Raw genomic sequence first — 15497 nt, 5'->3', positions numbered from 1 at the left:
CGCGTCACCCGAATGACGGAATCAGAGACAATGAAGCAAAGACGGGCGACGGGGATAAAACGCGTCCGATTCACGGGAGTCCAAATGTGCATTCAATGACAGCCGGCGAGCAAGGTAGTGTCAATCATACGGGAAATCAACCACGGGTTAGCGACTCAGAGACCCACATTGAGCGGATGCGCCTTAAGCGCATAATCTGATAGAGAGTTCGATCCGACGGTTGAGACGGTTTTCCTTTTTTCTTCTTCTCAAGAGAACAGTCACCGAACGGGGGAAACAAGACGTGATGGAGCCGGAGGGTGTACCGGAGGCGCCAGCGATGGCTAATTTGGCCCAAACAGCCGCCATGAAACTGTCCCAAATGAGCGAACGAAGTAAGCAGCTGGGCACCGCCATGCAGAACCCGGACCGCCAGAGACGGATTATCCTGGTCATAGTTTGTGTTGCACTTTTGTTAGACAACATGCTGTACATGGTGATCGTGCCGATCATCCCCGACTACCTGGCAGAACTGCAGATCGAAGCGGAACACGCCCGTCCCGTCCAGCACTACAACTTCACCAACGGCACGGTCCCAAAAGTAACCAAGGGTAACTTCGACCTGCAGATCGGGGTACTTTTCGCGTCCAAAGCCATCCTGCAGCTCCTCATCAACCCGATTAGCGGCACGTTAATAGACCGCATTGGTTATGACATCCCGCTGTTCATCGGACTCAACGTCATGTTCCTCTCCACGCTCACGTTCGCCTTCGCGGAGAATTACGCGACGCTGTTCCTGGCGCGCAGCATGCAGGGCTTCGGCTCAGCGTTCGCGGACACCGCGGGCATCGCGCTCATCGCGGACACGTACACTGAGGAGCGCGACCGGAGCCGAGCCCTGGGTATCGCGCTGGCCTTCATCTCCTTCGGGAGCCTCGTGGCGCCCCCATTTGGAGGCATCCTCTACCAGTTCGCGGGGAAGCGCGTGCCCTTCCTGGTCCTGGCCGTCATATGTCTCATCGACGGCATCATGTGCCTGGCCGTGTTGAAACCGTTCTCCAACAAGGAGAGGGCCAACATGCCCGTGGGGACCCCAATCTACAAGCTGATGTTCGACCCCTACATCGCCGTGGTGGCCGGTGCGCTCACCACCTGCAACATCCCGCTGGCCTTCCTCGAGCCCACCATCGCCAACTGGATGGAGGACACCATGAACGCCAGCGAGTGGGAGATCGGGATGACGTGGTTTCCCGCCTTTTTCCCGCACGTGCTCGGCGTTTACCTGACGGTGAAACTGGCGGAGAAGTACCCCCACCTGCAGTGGTTCTACGGGGCCATCGGCATGGTGTTCATCGGGGCCAGCTCGTGCACCGTGCCCGCGTGCAAGAACTTCGGGCAGCTGATGATCCCGCTGTGCGGGATCTGCTTCGGCATCGCCCTGGTGGACACGGCGCTGCTGCCCACCCTGGGCTTCCTGGTGGACGTGCGTCACGTGTCCGTGTACGGGAGCGTGTACGCCATCGCGGACATCTCCTACTGCGTGGCGTACGCGATGGGGCCCATAGTCGCCGGACAGATCGTGCACAACCTGGGCTTCGTGCAACTGAACCTGGGCATGGGCCTAGCCAACGTGCTTTACGCACCGGCGCTCATCCTGCTGAGGAAAGTGTCCCAGATGAAGCCGTCCTTCTCGGCGCGCGACATGCTGCTGGAGGACGGGCCGACGGGACTGTACAACACCATCAAGATGGAGGACCGCGAAAAGAGGAGAAAGGGCCTGTGCACGACCATAGACGAGAACGGCGTGGAGACGTTTGCGCAGCGCTCCTACTCCGAGGAGGAGTCCTCGGGCGGGGAGTACGCGTAATAACGCCAGCCGTGAAGTGGCGGTCGAAGTATCAAAGTGCCAATATCAACGACATGACAGTACATTCCCATCAATATACTCGTTTGTTATCCATCTACGTTATGCAACACAAGAGTCCCCTCTAAAGTCCGTTCGGTGCCCCGTCCCTGAGGACGCGTGTGGTCATCTCAATAAGAGAAAAAGCGCGTTTTAACTTGAGCGTAACCGTGTCGTTAAAAGAAAAAGAAAGAATATGCTATCATTGTAAACCATGGATTTCGTGTGAGCTTCAGGGATTGTATGTAATTGTGTTTTGACTAAAAGAAAAAAAAAAAAGGAACATCAAATGTCCATCAGATTAGGTTCATTTTGCCAGAATTGTGCTGCTGAAATCATATGCAATACGTGCTACTTTTAGAGAGATACCATAGATTAAACTGAATTGAAGTGGACCGTGTCTTGATGTCTGTACTCTATATTCTGTTTATTTTGGATGATGTCCTGACTGGAATACATAGCCTAACATTTATAAATTCCCAACTGTACAAATGTGTATATTATTGTACATAATTAAATATAAGTATGTGAAACAGCTCTGGTTTACCAATTATTCTTCCAATAAACACACTATACACAGCCTAACAAATATCACACACGTAATTTCCATGGGCCTATTCATAAACAACTATTATTACACAATAATTAAATTATCCTCAACTACAACGATCATTAATAACATTTCTCCTGACATTTCAAGATGCATTAATTTGATCAAATAAAAATTAAATTGAGTTTTAGTGCAGAACAAAACAAACAACACGCAATAGAGTTACTGAAACAGTACGTTACTATTGGAGAGGTCATGTACGTCCACAGCCGTCCTCATTGATGGTCAATAATAGCCCATAAATTTGAATAACAGTTTTCAATATTCTGCAGGTATTTTAGGTCAAAAGTATACTATTTGTTTTTAGAGGAATTATGAAGTTAACATGGACTACATTGCTTTGACCGTGCATAAGTATCAATCAACATGCCTATTGTATACACCGCACCTTCAAGGGGATAAGGACATAATTGGCTGACTTGAAGAAAGCAATTAAAAGAAAAACACACTTCCCGAAGTAGCGTGTTCATCCGCATCACCTTAAACTGCACACCTAGGCCTGTGTCATGGTGCGTGATGGCAGGAGGGACGCACTTGTCCGTGCACGGCGGTGTACGTAGGCTGGTGGGAGGAGTCTGGTTGGCCCGACTGAAGGTACCCCTTCTTCTCCTCCTTCCATCCCCTCCTGCCAACAAACTACCGGTGGGGCAGGCACACACAGGATTACCACTCAGTCCACAGCTGGGCGGGGAGCTGACGATTTTGGGCGACTATTCTATGGAGATGGATCCTTTCATGACGAACACACCTGAGACCTCTTTGCCTTCAGGGGTTATGGATTAAATTGCTACTTTTTGGTAAGTTGACCTGATATGATGATTAGTATAGGTAGTAGTATAGGCATAAAAAATATTTATTTTTGTAAGAAACACATTGTAAACAAATAGCAAAGCAAAAACCAGCAAGTTTGTAGTGATAAAGTCCTACATTGTATGCCTTTGTGATTTATATGACTGTTGAATTGGACGTCAAAAGTTTTCTGAGTCATGGATTAAAAAAATGCGCTGTACATTCGGTGCGTAATTACCGTTCCCGCGGTTCCAGAGGTACAGCACCATTATCTTCCACGGTACAGGGAATGCCTCCCGACGCGTACCAACCAGCATTACTGCAACCGAGGGTGAGGTTGGACACCATGTCATGTCATGTATTTTACGCACACGCAGAACTGGAGCTGAGCCGAGAGGAAATTCACCTGACCGACCACGCCTTGCGCCTTGCGCCTCCATCATGCCCGTTCTGGACCGGGAGCGCGAGACAGAGCAAGGAGGGGGTGATGTAAATACAAATTATGCAAATCATGACGTATGGCATGATGTGAGAGCATAGGCACAATGATATGAAACAATGTTTACGTCTTAAAATGGACAATCTTTATTACTTTAAAGTTAATTCCTCACGATCTGATGGGTTTATTTAGTACTATTATGTTATAGTCTATTACATTTTTTCGCTGTCTAATTAGGACATAGTTCTAACCAGTAGTATTGACTTTACATAGATCAGAGTGAATGAATATGTTATATTTCAAATCCAGTCCAGATGAGTTGGCTCTTAATGCGTCCCAGCCGATCTAAAGCTTATGAGGTTCTCCTGCTCCGCCGTTGGCCAGGCTTTGCCCAAGCTGCCCTTGCCCGCCCTGGGGGACACGCTGGACCTCTACCTGAGGACCCTGCGGCCCCTGCTGACAGAGGAGCAGTATCAGGAGACCCTGAAGATAGTGACTACGTTTGGGGCTCCTGGGGGCCTCGGGGAGCTGCTGCAGCGCAGGCTCCTGGAGAGGAGTGAAAACAGAGCCAACTGGGTGAATATAACACTAAGCGGTCATCTCAGGGGGACGATGCAATGTGGTGAACTTTATTAATGAAGGAAACAGAATGCCACCACTCACACAGACACAAAGGCATGCAAATGTAAACTAGAGCCAGCCCACACACACACACACACACACACACACGCACACACACACACACACACACACACACACAGGCACGCACGCACGCACGCACACACGCACACACACACACACAGAGACTGCAAGCAGGATCATATGTTCATAGAACATATGATCCTGCTGATCCTGCTGATCCTGTCTGATAACTAGACCTATAGTCAACGTTCATATTTCAACACCTTGCCTAGACAACTAATAGGAGAATACGTAGCGCCACAAACATGTACGGAGCTTTGACAGAAAGTTTGATATTTCAAGACTGGTTCACACATCCCCAACAGATGTGCTTCTTTCTTTCAATTCAAGAATTGAACCAAAACCTTCTTTCCTGACATGTCACCTGCAGGGCGAGCCCAGCTACAAGACAGACTGATGACCGCTAGAAGCATGTACAATGCTTTTGTTAAGTGGGTCTAATGTAAAGGGAATCGGTGGTCAGGAGACGTTTGAATTGTTTGATCTCTAACACTTTCCACATTGATGGCCTCTCTTCTGTTTCTTCACCCATGTCTGCTTTTCATTGAGCTGATGAATTCACCTTGATTGTTTCCATAAAAATCTTTGCAACTTTAAGCAAAATTCCTATCTATTTGATCATCCTCCCATCCCCAATCATGTTTACTACTTCATTTTGTTTCTGCTTGATTATTAATGTATTCTGTTTACAAGTCCCTTCTTTTAATCATTTTGAACTACCGTGTGATGCATACAAAGAGCTTTTATGCTAATGAAAAAGAGCTAGACAAAAAGTGCAAAGAATGACTACTGGCTGAATGACATGTACCTGACTACTCTCCAGGTGTATGACTACTGGCTGAATGACATGTACCTGGCCAACCGAATGGCCCTGCCCATCAACTCCAGTCCGGTCATGGTGTTCCCTCCACAGCACTTCCGGGCTCCAATAGACTCACTAAGGTACCAGCTGCATGTGTGTGAGTGTGTGTTATCATTCTGTATGTATAACATGGTAATTCGGCACTGTGACATTGACAAGCCCAGGGTCATTTGTGTAAAAAGATTGCCAATGCTGCGAAGGTGTAAAATAATATGACATTTTGCGGTGTGATGTCTTTCCATTGCATGACGCCTTAGTTGAACACTTCCGTGACTTATAGTCGCTATTCTTATAAGGCATAGGGGTGGGGGGTGTGAAGGGGGAGGATAACAAGAGTCAATGGCCTTGGTTGCAGACATAATGACTCTGAATGGTTTCAGTTTGGTGAACATTGTATTGATCTGGCAAGAATGATCACCTTGTAACAGTTGATTAAGTTGAAGCATGTCTCGGCTGTAACGTTTTTCCTCAGGTTCGCTGCTCACCTGATTTCAGGGATGTTAGAGTACAAATCCCTCCTCGATACGTAAGTCCAACGAGTAATCACATTTTAAACACAGACTCACACACAGACAAACAGAAACACATTTCTCAACATCTATGTCAAAGAAAGTAAAGAAAACGTATTACAACTGACAAAGCAATGCCTGATGTGTGTCTTACCGTGTTTGTGTATATGTGTGTGTGCGCACATGTGTGTTTGTGTATTGTGTGCAGGCGCTCCTTGCCTTTGGACTATGCGCGGGGTCAGCTGGCTGGCACTCCTCTGTGCATGGAGCAGTACTACCGCCTGTTCACCTCCTACCGCCTACCGGGGCCCCAGAGGGACACACTAGTGGCCCAGCAGAGCAGCGTGATGCCAGAGCCTGAGCACATCATCGTGGCCTGCAGAAACCAGGTCAGACACCAGAGAGAGAGACTACCAGGTCAGACACTAGAGAGAGAGACTACCAGGTCAGACACCAGAGAGAGAGAGAGACTACCAGGTCAGACACTAGAGAGAGAGACTACCAGGTCAGACACCAGAGAGAGAGACTACCAGGTCAGACACTAGAGAGAGAGACTACCAGGTCAGACACCAGAGAGAGAGACTACCAGGTCAGACACTAGAGAGAGAGACTACCAGGTCAGACACCAGAGAGAGAGACTACCAGGTCAGACCCCAGAGAGAGAGAGACTTCCATGTCAGACCCCAGATATAGAGGCTACCAGGTCAGACACCTGAGAGAGAGAGAGACTACCAGGTCAGACCCCAGATATAGAGGCTACCAGGTCAGACACCTGAGAGAGAGAGAGACTACCAGGTCAGACACTAGAGAGAGAGACTACCAGGTCAGACACTAGAGAGAGAGACTACCAGGTCAGACACCAGAGAGTGAGACTACCAGGTCAGACACCAGAGAGAGAGACTACCAGGTCAGACACTAGAGAGAGAGACTACCAGGTCAGACACTAGAGAGAGAGACTACCAGGTCAGACACCAGAGAGAGAGACCACCAGGTCAGACACTAGAGAGAGAGACTACCAGGTCAGACACCAGAGAGAGAGACTACCAGGTCAGACACCAGAGAGTGAGACTACCAGGTCAGACACCAGAGAGAGAGACTACCAGGTCAGACACCAGAGAGAGAGACTACCAGGTCAGACACCAGAGAGAGAGGCTACCAGGTCAGACACCAGAGAGAGAGGCTACCAGGTCAGACACCAGAGAGAGAGACTACCAGGTCAGACACCAGAGAGAGAGGCTACCAGGTCAGACACTAGAGAGAGAGACTACCAAACCACAATGCGTTGGATTAAAGAACATGCAAAGGGACATTTCTGTTATAAAGAGTTATATGCAGTATAGTATATGCTATGTGATTATTGATTTGTCAAGCATATGATAGAAGCTTTCATCCAAAGCGACCCACAGGGAATTCAGAAAAAGGTGAGTAAGGAGCAGGTAACTGGTAGCTTCTTGCTCAAGGATTACTAGGTTAGACTGTGGATATGGGGGTCTCAAACCCAGTTCCTTTTCAGACACTCTAGCCACTAAACTATCCTGCCCTGTGGGCCTAAGCTGTTTTATTCAAATACAGAACAATATATAGTGAGACATACCATGTAAGATGGAAAAGCAAACCCTCAAAACATCCATGTAAAAACAACAAAAGATAACTGGTTCTAAAGCCATCTCTTAAAATGTGTTCAGCTGCTTATGGTATTAAAGAAGGGGTTTTAAGACGATAAAGGCATCGTCGTTCCCCATCACTTATCTCCTCATCCTAATTACTGTGCTCACACAACATGAACATGAAACATGTCTGGCAGATTGTTTCAGCTAATTAGACTGAGGGATGGACTCCACGTTGTGGCCTTGTCACGACACAGCATATGGATCACCACTGACGGAAAATAAGAGGTTCAGAAGGACCTCTTGTTAACAGCAATGCGAGGGAAAAGTGATTAGTGAACGGCACCCCGGGTGACAAGCGTTCTCTGTTTAGTTAATTAAGTGTGCCGAGCGTGACATTTATGCAAAGATTAACCAGCAACCTTCGGCTTTGTGACTTCATTGAGAGTTCATATGGGGCTTTGTTTGGCTGACGATGCAGACGATGTATGATGTGTTATGGCGGCTGGTGTTTCAGACGTATTGTAGAGATGGATTAGAAGAGCTAGGAGTGCTGCAACAAAAACACTATCCAATAATAATTCATCAAAATACTAACAAAAACTACATTGGAAGATTTCTGTGGACTGAAGCTGGGGTTCTTCCAAATGCGCTTTGCTGAATTATTTTCTTTAAAGACAAACATTTCACGCCATATATCAATGTCCTTAAGTAGGATTTAAAACAATTTGGTAAAAATAAAATGAGTACAAAGTGCTTCTACTCTGTAGTTCTTCGTCATGGACGTGGTGATCAACTTCCGTCGACTCAACGAGAGAGACCTGCTGACCCAGCTGGACAGGATCTCTAAAATGGCCGACAGCGAGGAGGAGCGCCTCCCTCCTATTGGTCTACTCACTTCAGACGGTCGCACCGAGTGGGCGGAGTCCCGCCGGGTGCTCATGAAAGGTAAGGTTTTAACCACAGGAAATGTAAAGCTCCAACTGATATGAATGTTTTCCATACGCATGGAGGGCCAAGCGCATGTGTTCTCTGCAGTTAACGGTTTGGTGTCCTTCTCTTTAGAGTCCACAAACAGGGATGCTCTGGATATGATCGAGAGGTGCCTATGTCTGGTGTGTCTTGACCAATCGTCTGGCCTCGATTTGACTGACACCTCCAGGGCCAAGCTGATGCTGCATGGAGGAGGCGGGGCTAAGAACGGGGGAAACCGCTGGTATGACAAGCCCATGCAGGTAATGCAGCGATGGGAAAGTAGATCTATGACTATTGGGGTATGATGTGCAGATTGTATTCCAGTAGTGATTGATTAGCCTACTTCCATGTGCTCTGGACATAAACTCTACATTTTTGAATTATAAGCTGCGAAAAAATAAGGGAGGAAAGCAGGCAACAAATAATATAGAAGACACAAAGACAGAGGGAGAAGATAGAAAGAAGATTGTAATAAAGAAAGATCGAAGGGAAGCTCAAACCACTCATGATCCATGGCATGCCCCATTTTTTGGCATAATTGCATGCCCAAAAAGTAAAGAATATGATTAGGAATGATCTCGAAGATCCCATTGGACGAAGACCCCATAGCTTCCAAAGTCATCATTAGCTGTTTCTCCATGTTTTGATGAAGAATTCATCTGGTTGGAATTACATCATTCATTTGTCCCCCTAGTCTGTGTAGACTCTGCCAAGACAGCATACATTTAACATGTTAGCGTGTGGAATGAATAGCACGTCAGATAATCAGGCTGGGGCTGCAAGTCAACCTCATCTACTGTTGTGGTAACCCTGCCTCTACACTTACGCAAATGTTGATTGTTCTCAGCATCACTTCATCAGTTGCTTGGATGACAGTGTCTGGTGAATGACAAAATGCATGTATAAGTGATGGTACTGTAAAAATGTCTGTGTTAGTTTGTCATAGGATCCGATGGCTGCTGCGGAGTGGTGTGTGAGCATTCTGCTTTTGAGGGGATCGTCCTTGTGCAATGCACAGAGTACCTCCTCAAATACATGTGAGTACAAACTCAGTCATGTGATTTTAGAAATTAAAGTAAATTTACTATTAAGTCATTTAGGAGATGCTTTTACCCAAAGCAACGTGAATACGGACACAGGGTTATAAATAAGGAGCTGTTTAGCTGTTTAGCACCTTTAGGTTGGGAATCGGCAGCCATTTGCCACCAACTGAAACACATGGTTCTTTGTGACCCCAGGAGAGGCAGTCCGTCTAAACTGGTTAGAGCTGCAAGCGTGAGTGAGCTTCCCGCTCCTCGCAGGCTACGCTGGAAATGCACTCCAGAAATTCACAAGCACCTCTCCTCTTCTGCAGACAAACTCAACAGGTCTAATCTCACCGCACGGTTTCTCCAGAAAATACAAATATACCAAAAAAAAGGAAAACAGAAGTCTTTCTTTCTTCTTTATTAAATTGTTTCTTCTCTCTCCTTGTCTCCCTCCTTCCAAACGTTGGTAATCCCAACTGTACTTTTGCCCGCGTCCAGGCAGGTGAGAAATTTGGACATGGACGTTCATAAGTTCCATGAGTACGGGAAGGAGTTCATCAAGAAGCAGAAGATGAGCCCGGACGCCTACATCCAGGTTGCCCTGCAGCTAGCCTACTACAAGTAAGACACAGACAGGACTAGATATGCTCTCTAGCTATGGATCCACCAAACAACAGACCTCCCGCTTTAAGGAAGGTTCCCTTCTGACTCTGCAGGTGTCACGGACGCCTGGTGTCCACCTACGAGAGCGCGTCCATCCGTCGTTTTCAGGAAGGTCGAGTGGAAAACATCCGCTCAGCCACCGCCGAGGCCCTGGGGTTTGTCCGAGCGATGGCCGATTTGAAATCGAGTGTAAGGTGGCTCTTATAACCTCGTATGTGGTTAGAATTCTGTTAATCGAAACTATACATTATTTCATTCATTTATTCGTTAATTCGATGAGCTGATTACAAATATTCTGCTCATGGGAATTCATCAACATGTAGTGAAAATAATAATATAGCAGCTAAGCCCAGAAAAGGGGAGTATTTTTTATGAAAGATGCACAAAATTTGGGACAAACTGTAGAAAAAACTGTCCTCATGTATGTAATGACTATAGGGAGGAAGCTAGGTGATCCTTAAAGATCCCATGGCATGCTACTTTATGAATGCTTTTATAAAGCTGTTATTGGGCCCCTAATACAGTATTTAAAGACGTTCAAGAAATTCAGCCTTGGTGCTCATGTACTTCAGGGAGTCAAAGCCAAAGTTACATTCCCTCAATTCCTTCTCAACCATGGCTTGGATAACCCCCACTACGATTCTCGTTGTAGAAATACCAGAGATGTCAGAGAACCTGATGCGCCAGAAAACCAACAGCAGAACGGTTATCCAAATAACAAAGAAGTGTATAAAACTTGCGTTACAGTGTGTGTATTCACACACACACACACACACTCACACGGTCGTATTGTCTCATTGGCGTGCCAAATTCTCTGAGAGAATAGAAGAGAAAGGGGAGGTAACATGTCCCCGTATGACGACATACGGGGAAAATTCAAAACCGGCACGTCTGAGCTTTATTTTTTCAAAGGCATAGCAGGATATCTAGTGCTCTTTTTACACCTAACGCCATTTCTAGCAACTAGAGGACAATAGGCAGGCTAGGGGAACTCATATTAATGTTAGAAAACCTCATGAAGTGAAATGTTCATGCCATGGGACCTTTGAAGGATAACTGCAAGAGTTTTCTACTTTGATCGTATTTTCCCATTTATAAGTCTACATGATTAGTGCACTTAAACAACGATTATTTTTTCCCAGTATTGGGCGAGAGTGCTCAGACATTGCCGCCGCGAAACAGGCTGCAATGTTACCCTAAGGGGCAAAAGCACCCAATCAGTGAATGTCCTCTAAATATGCTTTTTTTTTCACTGATAGTCTCAGATTGTTAAGGGTCTGACATCATTATGGAGGGCATCCCTTCAGAGAAATTAAACGTTTTCTTCACCTTTCGCTTGATTCTATCTGTTTGTTATTTAGTCTCCCCAAGTCTTGGTCAAGGGGGAGTCTCGCTCTGAAATCTTATGAGAGTTGAGTTGTTGCAGTAAAGGTCCTTATTTTTATTACAATCTCAACCCTCCTTCCCCCAAGCTGAAGGAGGTTAAAGAAGCTCAACATCTTTAAGCTCTCCCTGCTCACTCTCCCTCACCTCACTACAAATGGTGTTAGTCCTGCTGGTCTAAGGGGGACATTGTCGATTCAATCTATGTCAAATGAAAACAAAGTCAGATCAAATAAAACATGATGAAACGGGGTCGGCTTAGCTCAGGAGCTAGAGCAGTTGTCAGGTTGCTAGTTCGATCCCCAGCTCCTCTTAGCTGAGTGTTGATGTGCCTGAGCAAGACACCTAACCCTAACTGCTCCCGACGAGCTGGCTGTCGCCTTGCATGGTTGACTCTGCCGTCGGTGTGTCAATGTGTGTATTAACTGATGTAAGTCGCTTTGGATAAAAGCGTCTGCTAAATGCCCTAAATGTAACTGTAATAAAACTAAAAATCGAATATAGGTATCAGAAAACTCTAATATAGGTATCATAAATACCAAATACTGGAGTAGCGTTTAATTTAATGCTTGGAGAGCACATTATTCGATCGGTCACACCAGCACATCAATAAAAATAGTAATTCAAATGTATTCATATAATTTCCATTCCCAGGATACAGAAAAGATGGAACGGTTACGCGCAGCAATCAATGCACAGACGAAGTACACGGTTCTGGTAAATAAAAAAAGGACACAATATTTGGTCATGCTATGCAGAACTATGGCATTCAATGACTAAATACCCTAACAAAAAGCTATATTCAATCATTACAGGCTATCACTGGGAAGGCCATTGACAATCACCTACTGGGACTCCGGGAAATAGCACAAGACCTGAAGCTGGAGAAACCAGAGATATTCAAAGACAAGGCCTTTCTGATCAGTAATCAATTCATTCTGTCTACAAGTCAGGTAAACTTTGCTACTTAACCCCCCCCAGCTAAAAATACACTTCATTCACATTGAGTCAAAGAAAAATATCAGCACATCTCTGCTCCTAAAACATACATAACAGCATGACTTTATTAACTTACCCCTGTCTACCTACCAACTATATTCAATTATATCATTGCATTAGTTTATGCTATAAATGCATTATCCTGCTGCCCTTTATGCCTGTGCTTTACCCCCTAGTCTCTCTGCATCCCAACGTTGTTATCTTTCCCCAGGGGATCAATAAAACCAGTCTAATCTGATTCCATCCAATAGAAACCTTTATATTTTACTATCCCAAATGTTGTTTTGTTTTCATTCAAGCCCTTTAGTGCATCATTGAAACAGATCCCTAGTTTATAACAACGGAGGAATGCATGAGTTTAAGCCTTTTACACTGTACGTACCTCCTGTAGGTGCCCACCACCGTCGACATGTTCTGCTGCTATGGGCCGGTGGTCCCGGACGGCTACGGCGCCTGCTACAACCCCCAGTCGGACCACGTCCTCTTCTGCGTGTCCAGTTTCAGGGACAGCCCTCAGACGTGCTCCGAAGAGTTCGTCCAGATTCTGGAGCGGGGCCTTCTGGAGATGAGGGACTTATGCGTCAGACACAACGCCGACACCAATGGGAATCCTAGTGGAAAAGCCGATGGGAGACCCATTGGGAAGCCCAAGGAGGAAACTCTGGAGAGGCCTGTGCAGAGCCAAGCGCCCAGGATGGTTGTCGGGACACCATCCGCTCTGGGGGACGTCCAGAGACCTCCGCCCCAGGTTTCAGTGAGCAAAGCAGCGGCGAAAAGCCAAGTGGATATCCAGACTCAGACGACATCGCAAGGAGGCTCAAAAGAACGTAAGATTTGAAGTAAGTAAAAAAGGTTATAAAGATATCTCGTGGTGGACCGTTTATTGTCTTAGTGTATAATATTGGTGTTAGTAATAGCATTGCTTGTATGGAAAATAGTTCATAACCGAATGTATGGAGAAACAATGAGCCATCTTCTTAGATATTCTTTTAGTTTGCAGTATGACCTTCCCATAACCAAGAGCCTTCTTCCCCCATTTTACAACTCCTCAATTGTGTACATCCTGCTAAGCATTTGTTTGTAGGTCAGGATATTAATACAAGTTAGAATACATAATCATTAGAAATGAGGCAAACCTTCTGCTTACAGATCTTCTGGAAACCAATCTTTGAAATTTGCGTCTTTGAGTCTCATGTGTTGCACTCTGCTGGTCGTTCCGATCCTGTCTTAGAACCCAGAGCATCAGCAGTTGATGCTGCCAACTCCTCCACAGCAGTAGTACCACCAAAGCATTAAATCCAATTTTCCCTCCAGCATTCTAGTCTGATTCTAAAGTCTGTCTCCTCCCCAGTTCTCGCCGGTAACCAGACCACTGTAGTGTGTGGTATAATATCAGAGGACACCATTGCAGATATTCTGGACCCCCCGCTAGTAATGTGACGTTATACCTACTTTAAACTGGTCCAATCGGTGGCCCAATGATGATATCAGAGGACGCTTTCTGCTCCCTGCAACATCAGTCAAGAATGAAAAGTAAACCACTAAAGCAAGTCTTCTCTTTGTAAGACCCACTGCACTGTGCCAACCAAACAAGGTTTAAGACCACCATTTCATACAGATACAACTTTATGGTGAGTTAGTGAAACCAGTAAAATCCCCTTTTAACAATGTTGAAATACAATGTTGCACAGTGTTAGTTGCTGGTTAACCGATTTAAAAAGATGAAAGACTCCTGAGACTTAAAATGCTAGCAAGCAGTGATGTGACTATTTATCACGCACACCAGGGCAATATTTAATGCCCATGAAGGTGTGCAAATTGGGATAATCCCCCCCTCCCTTACCGAATGGTTCTTCCCAGGATGAGTTATTTTAACATTGTTGGCAAATCTTAGTTTCTTTAATGATGTTGTTATGCAATCATTCAACCAAATAAAACACAGTGTACCATATACAGACGTTGGCTAACCGCAGGCTGGAAGCTGCTGCTATTGGTCAGAAATAGAGAAAAGTTTGTTTCAATATTATAGAACAAGGAAAGGAAATGTGTCAAGTTCGTCTGTGCTATAACATGTGTTTCTCCACGCCTGTTTGTTTAATATGGATGTGTTAATGTGTGTTTTAGACGTTTGGCTAGCCATCAGAACCTAATAATATTTTTAAGAAATCATTGGGTTAACATCAATGACAATTCAACCTACGGATTAGGCCTAATGTATGCCTTATTTATTTATGGAGTTAAGATGTTTTGGTTGTAATGTGTTATTACATGTATGTGCAGGATCACTTACTGTGTAAAAAAACATTAGGAAAAGAAATGCCAAACTATGCTGTCTGTGGGTTCGTATGTTATCAGAGTGGTTGTCTCAGTATTTAGCCAACACCCGCAGGTGCAAACCTTTATGTGTAACAGTGACCATGTGACCATTGCCTGTGATGTTGACAAAACTGATATGTGTGTCTATGTGAGTGATTGTCAGGGCTGTTATAGAGCTATTGAAAGGTCAAATTGACTGTTGCAATACAATTTAAAATATATGCATATGCTATACTCTACATATAAATATAAAAAATTATAGTCTGAATTTAAAAAGATAATATATTATTAATAATATATGAGGATAATACATATTTATTTGTTTATTGATTGTCGAAACTAAAAAGGGACTCAATTTATTTATTTTTATATGGCGTTACTTTTACAGAAAAGTGAAGTATTATTGTCTATATTGTCTTAACTAAAAAGATTAAAAGTTTCGATGTATGTTTGATTGTACCAGATTATTATTGTTAGTCTGAAATGATACAAAAAGCAATAAAATCATCTGAATAATTTCTCGATAATTCACTGAATGGAGTGAGCTGGAGTGCGTGGTCAACTGGGATCAGAAATAGGATTCATTCTGAAATATGATAAAAGATGGAAGCCTACTTTGTGTTACTTATGAATGATTGAGGGTCGTGAGTCTACAATCCATCATAGGAGCCGTTTGATAGAGAAAAGAGTTCAAGCCGTGGACAACTGAACAGGTGATCCCGATGATTATGTT

General features: G+C 45.0%; 2 protein-coding genes across 2 annotated transcripts; both read left to right on the top strand.

Moving 5' to 3' along the window:
* The first annotated feature begins 276 nt into the window (after window positions 1–276).
* slc18a3a (solute carrier family 18 member 3a) lies at window positions 277–2357 on the top strand. The gene has a single exon (XM_056610028.1). It carries the CDS (start codon window positions 287–289, stop codon window positions 1844–1846), a length of 1560 nt encoding a protein of 519 aa, XP_056466003.1. The 5' UTR covers window positions 277–286; the 3' UTR covers window positions 1847–2357.
* Window positions 2358–3722: 1365 nt separating this feature from the next.
* On the top strand, window positions 3723–13286 carry chata (choline O-acetyltransferase a). Its single transcript, XM_056609940.1, has 14 exons — window positions 3723–3770; window positions 4105–4296; window positions 5246–5364; window positions 5757–5810; window positions 6002–6182; window positions 8171–8348; window positions 8466–8635; window positions 9312–9412; window positions 9614–9742; window positions 9902–10024; window positions 10120–10255; window positions 12104–12166; window positions 12265–12402; window positions 12840–13286. The coding sequence occupies exons 1-14, from the start codon at window positions 3723–3725 to the stop codon at window positions 13284–13286; spliced, it is 2079 nt and encodes a 692-aa protein (XP_056465915.1).
* Window positions 13287–15497: the final 2211 nt, after the last annotated feature.

Source organism: Gadus chalcogrammus, chromosome 15 (assembly GCF_026213295.1).
Source record: "Gadus chalcogrammus isolate NIFS_2021 chromosome 15, NIFS_Gcha_1.0, whole genome shotgun sequence".
Taxonomy (NCBI): Eukaryota; Metazoa; Chordata; class Actinopteri; order Gadiformes; family Gadidae; genus Gadus; species Gadus chalcogrammus.
Note: the sequence above shows the minus strand (reverse complement) of the source record. Positions and strands in the feature narration are given on the sequence as shown.

What these genes read in the sequence shown, in the direction of transcription:
- slc18a3a (XM_056610028.1), top strand. Translation starts at nt 287, where the DNA reads ATGGAGCCGGAGGGTGTACCGGAGGCGCCAGCGATGGCTAATTTGGCC.
- chata (XM_056609940.1), top strand. Translation starts at nt 3,723, where the DNA reads ATGCCCGTTCTGGACCGGGAGCGCGAGACAGAGCAAGGAGGGGGTGAT. An exon ending in TACAAATCCCTCCTCGATAC is followed by an intron (nt 5,811 to 6,001) that starts GTAAGTCCAACG and finishes TATTGTGTGCAG; the next exon opens with GCGCTCCTTGCCTTTGGACT. An exon ending in GGTATGACAAGCCCATGCAG is followed by an intron (nt 8,636 to 9,311) that starts GTAATGCAGCGA and finishes TGTCTGTGTTAG; the next exon opens with TTTGTCATAGGATCCGATGG.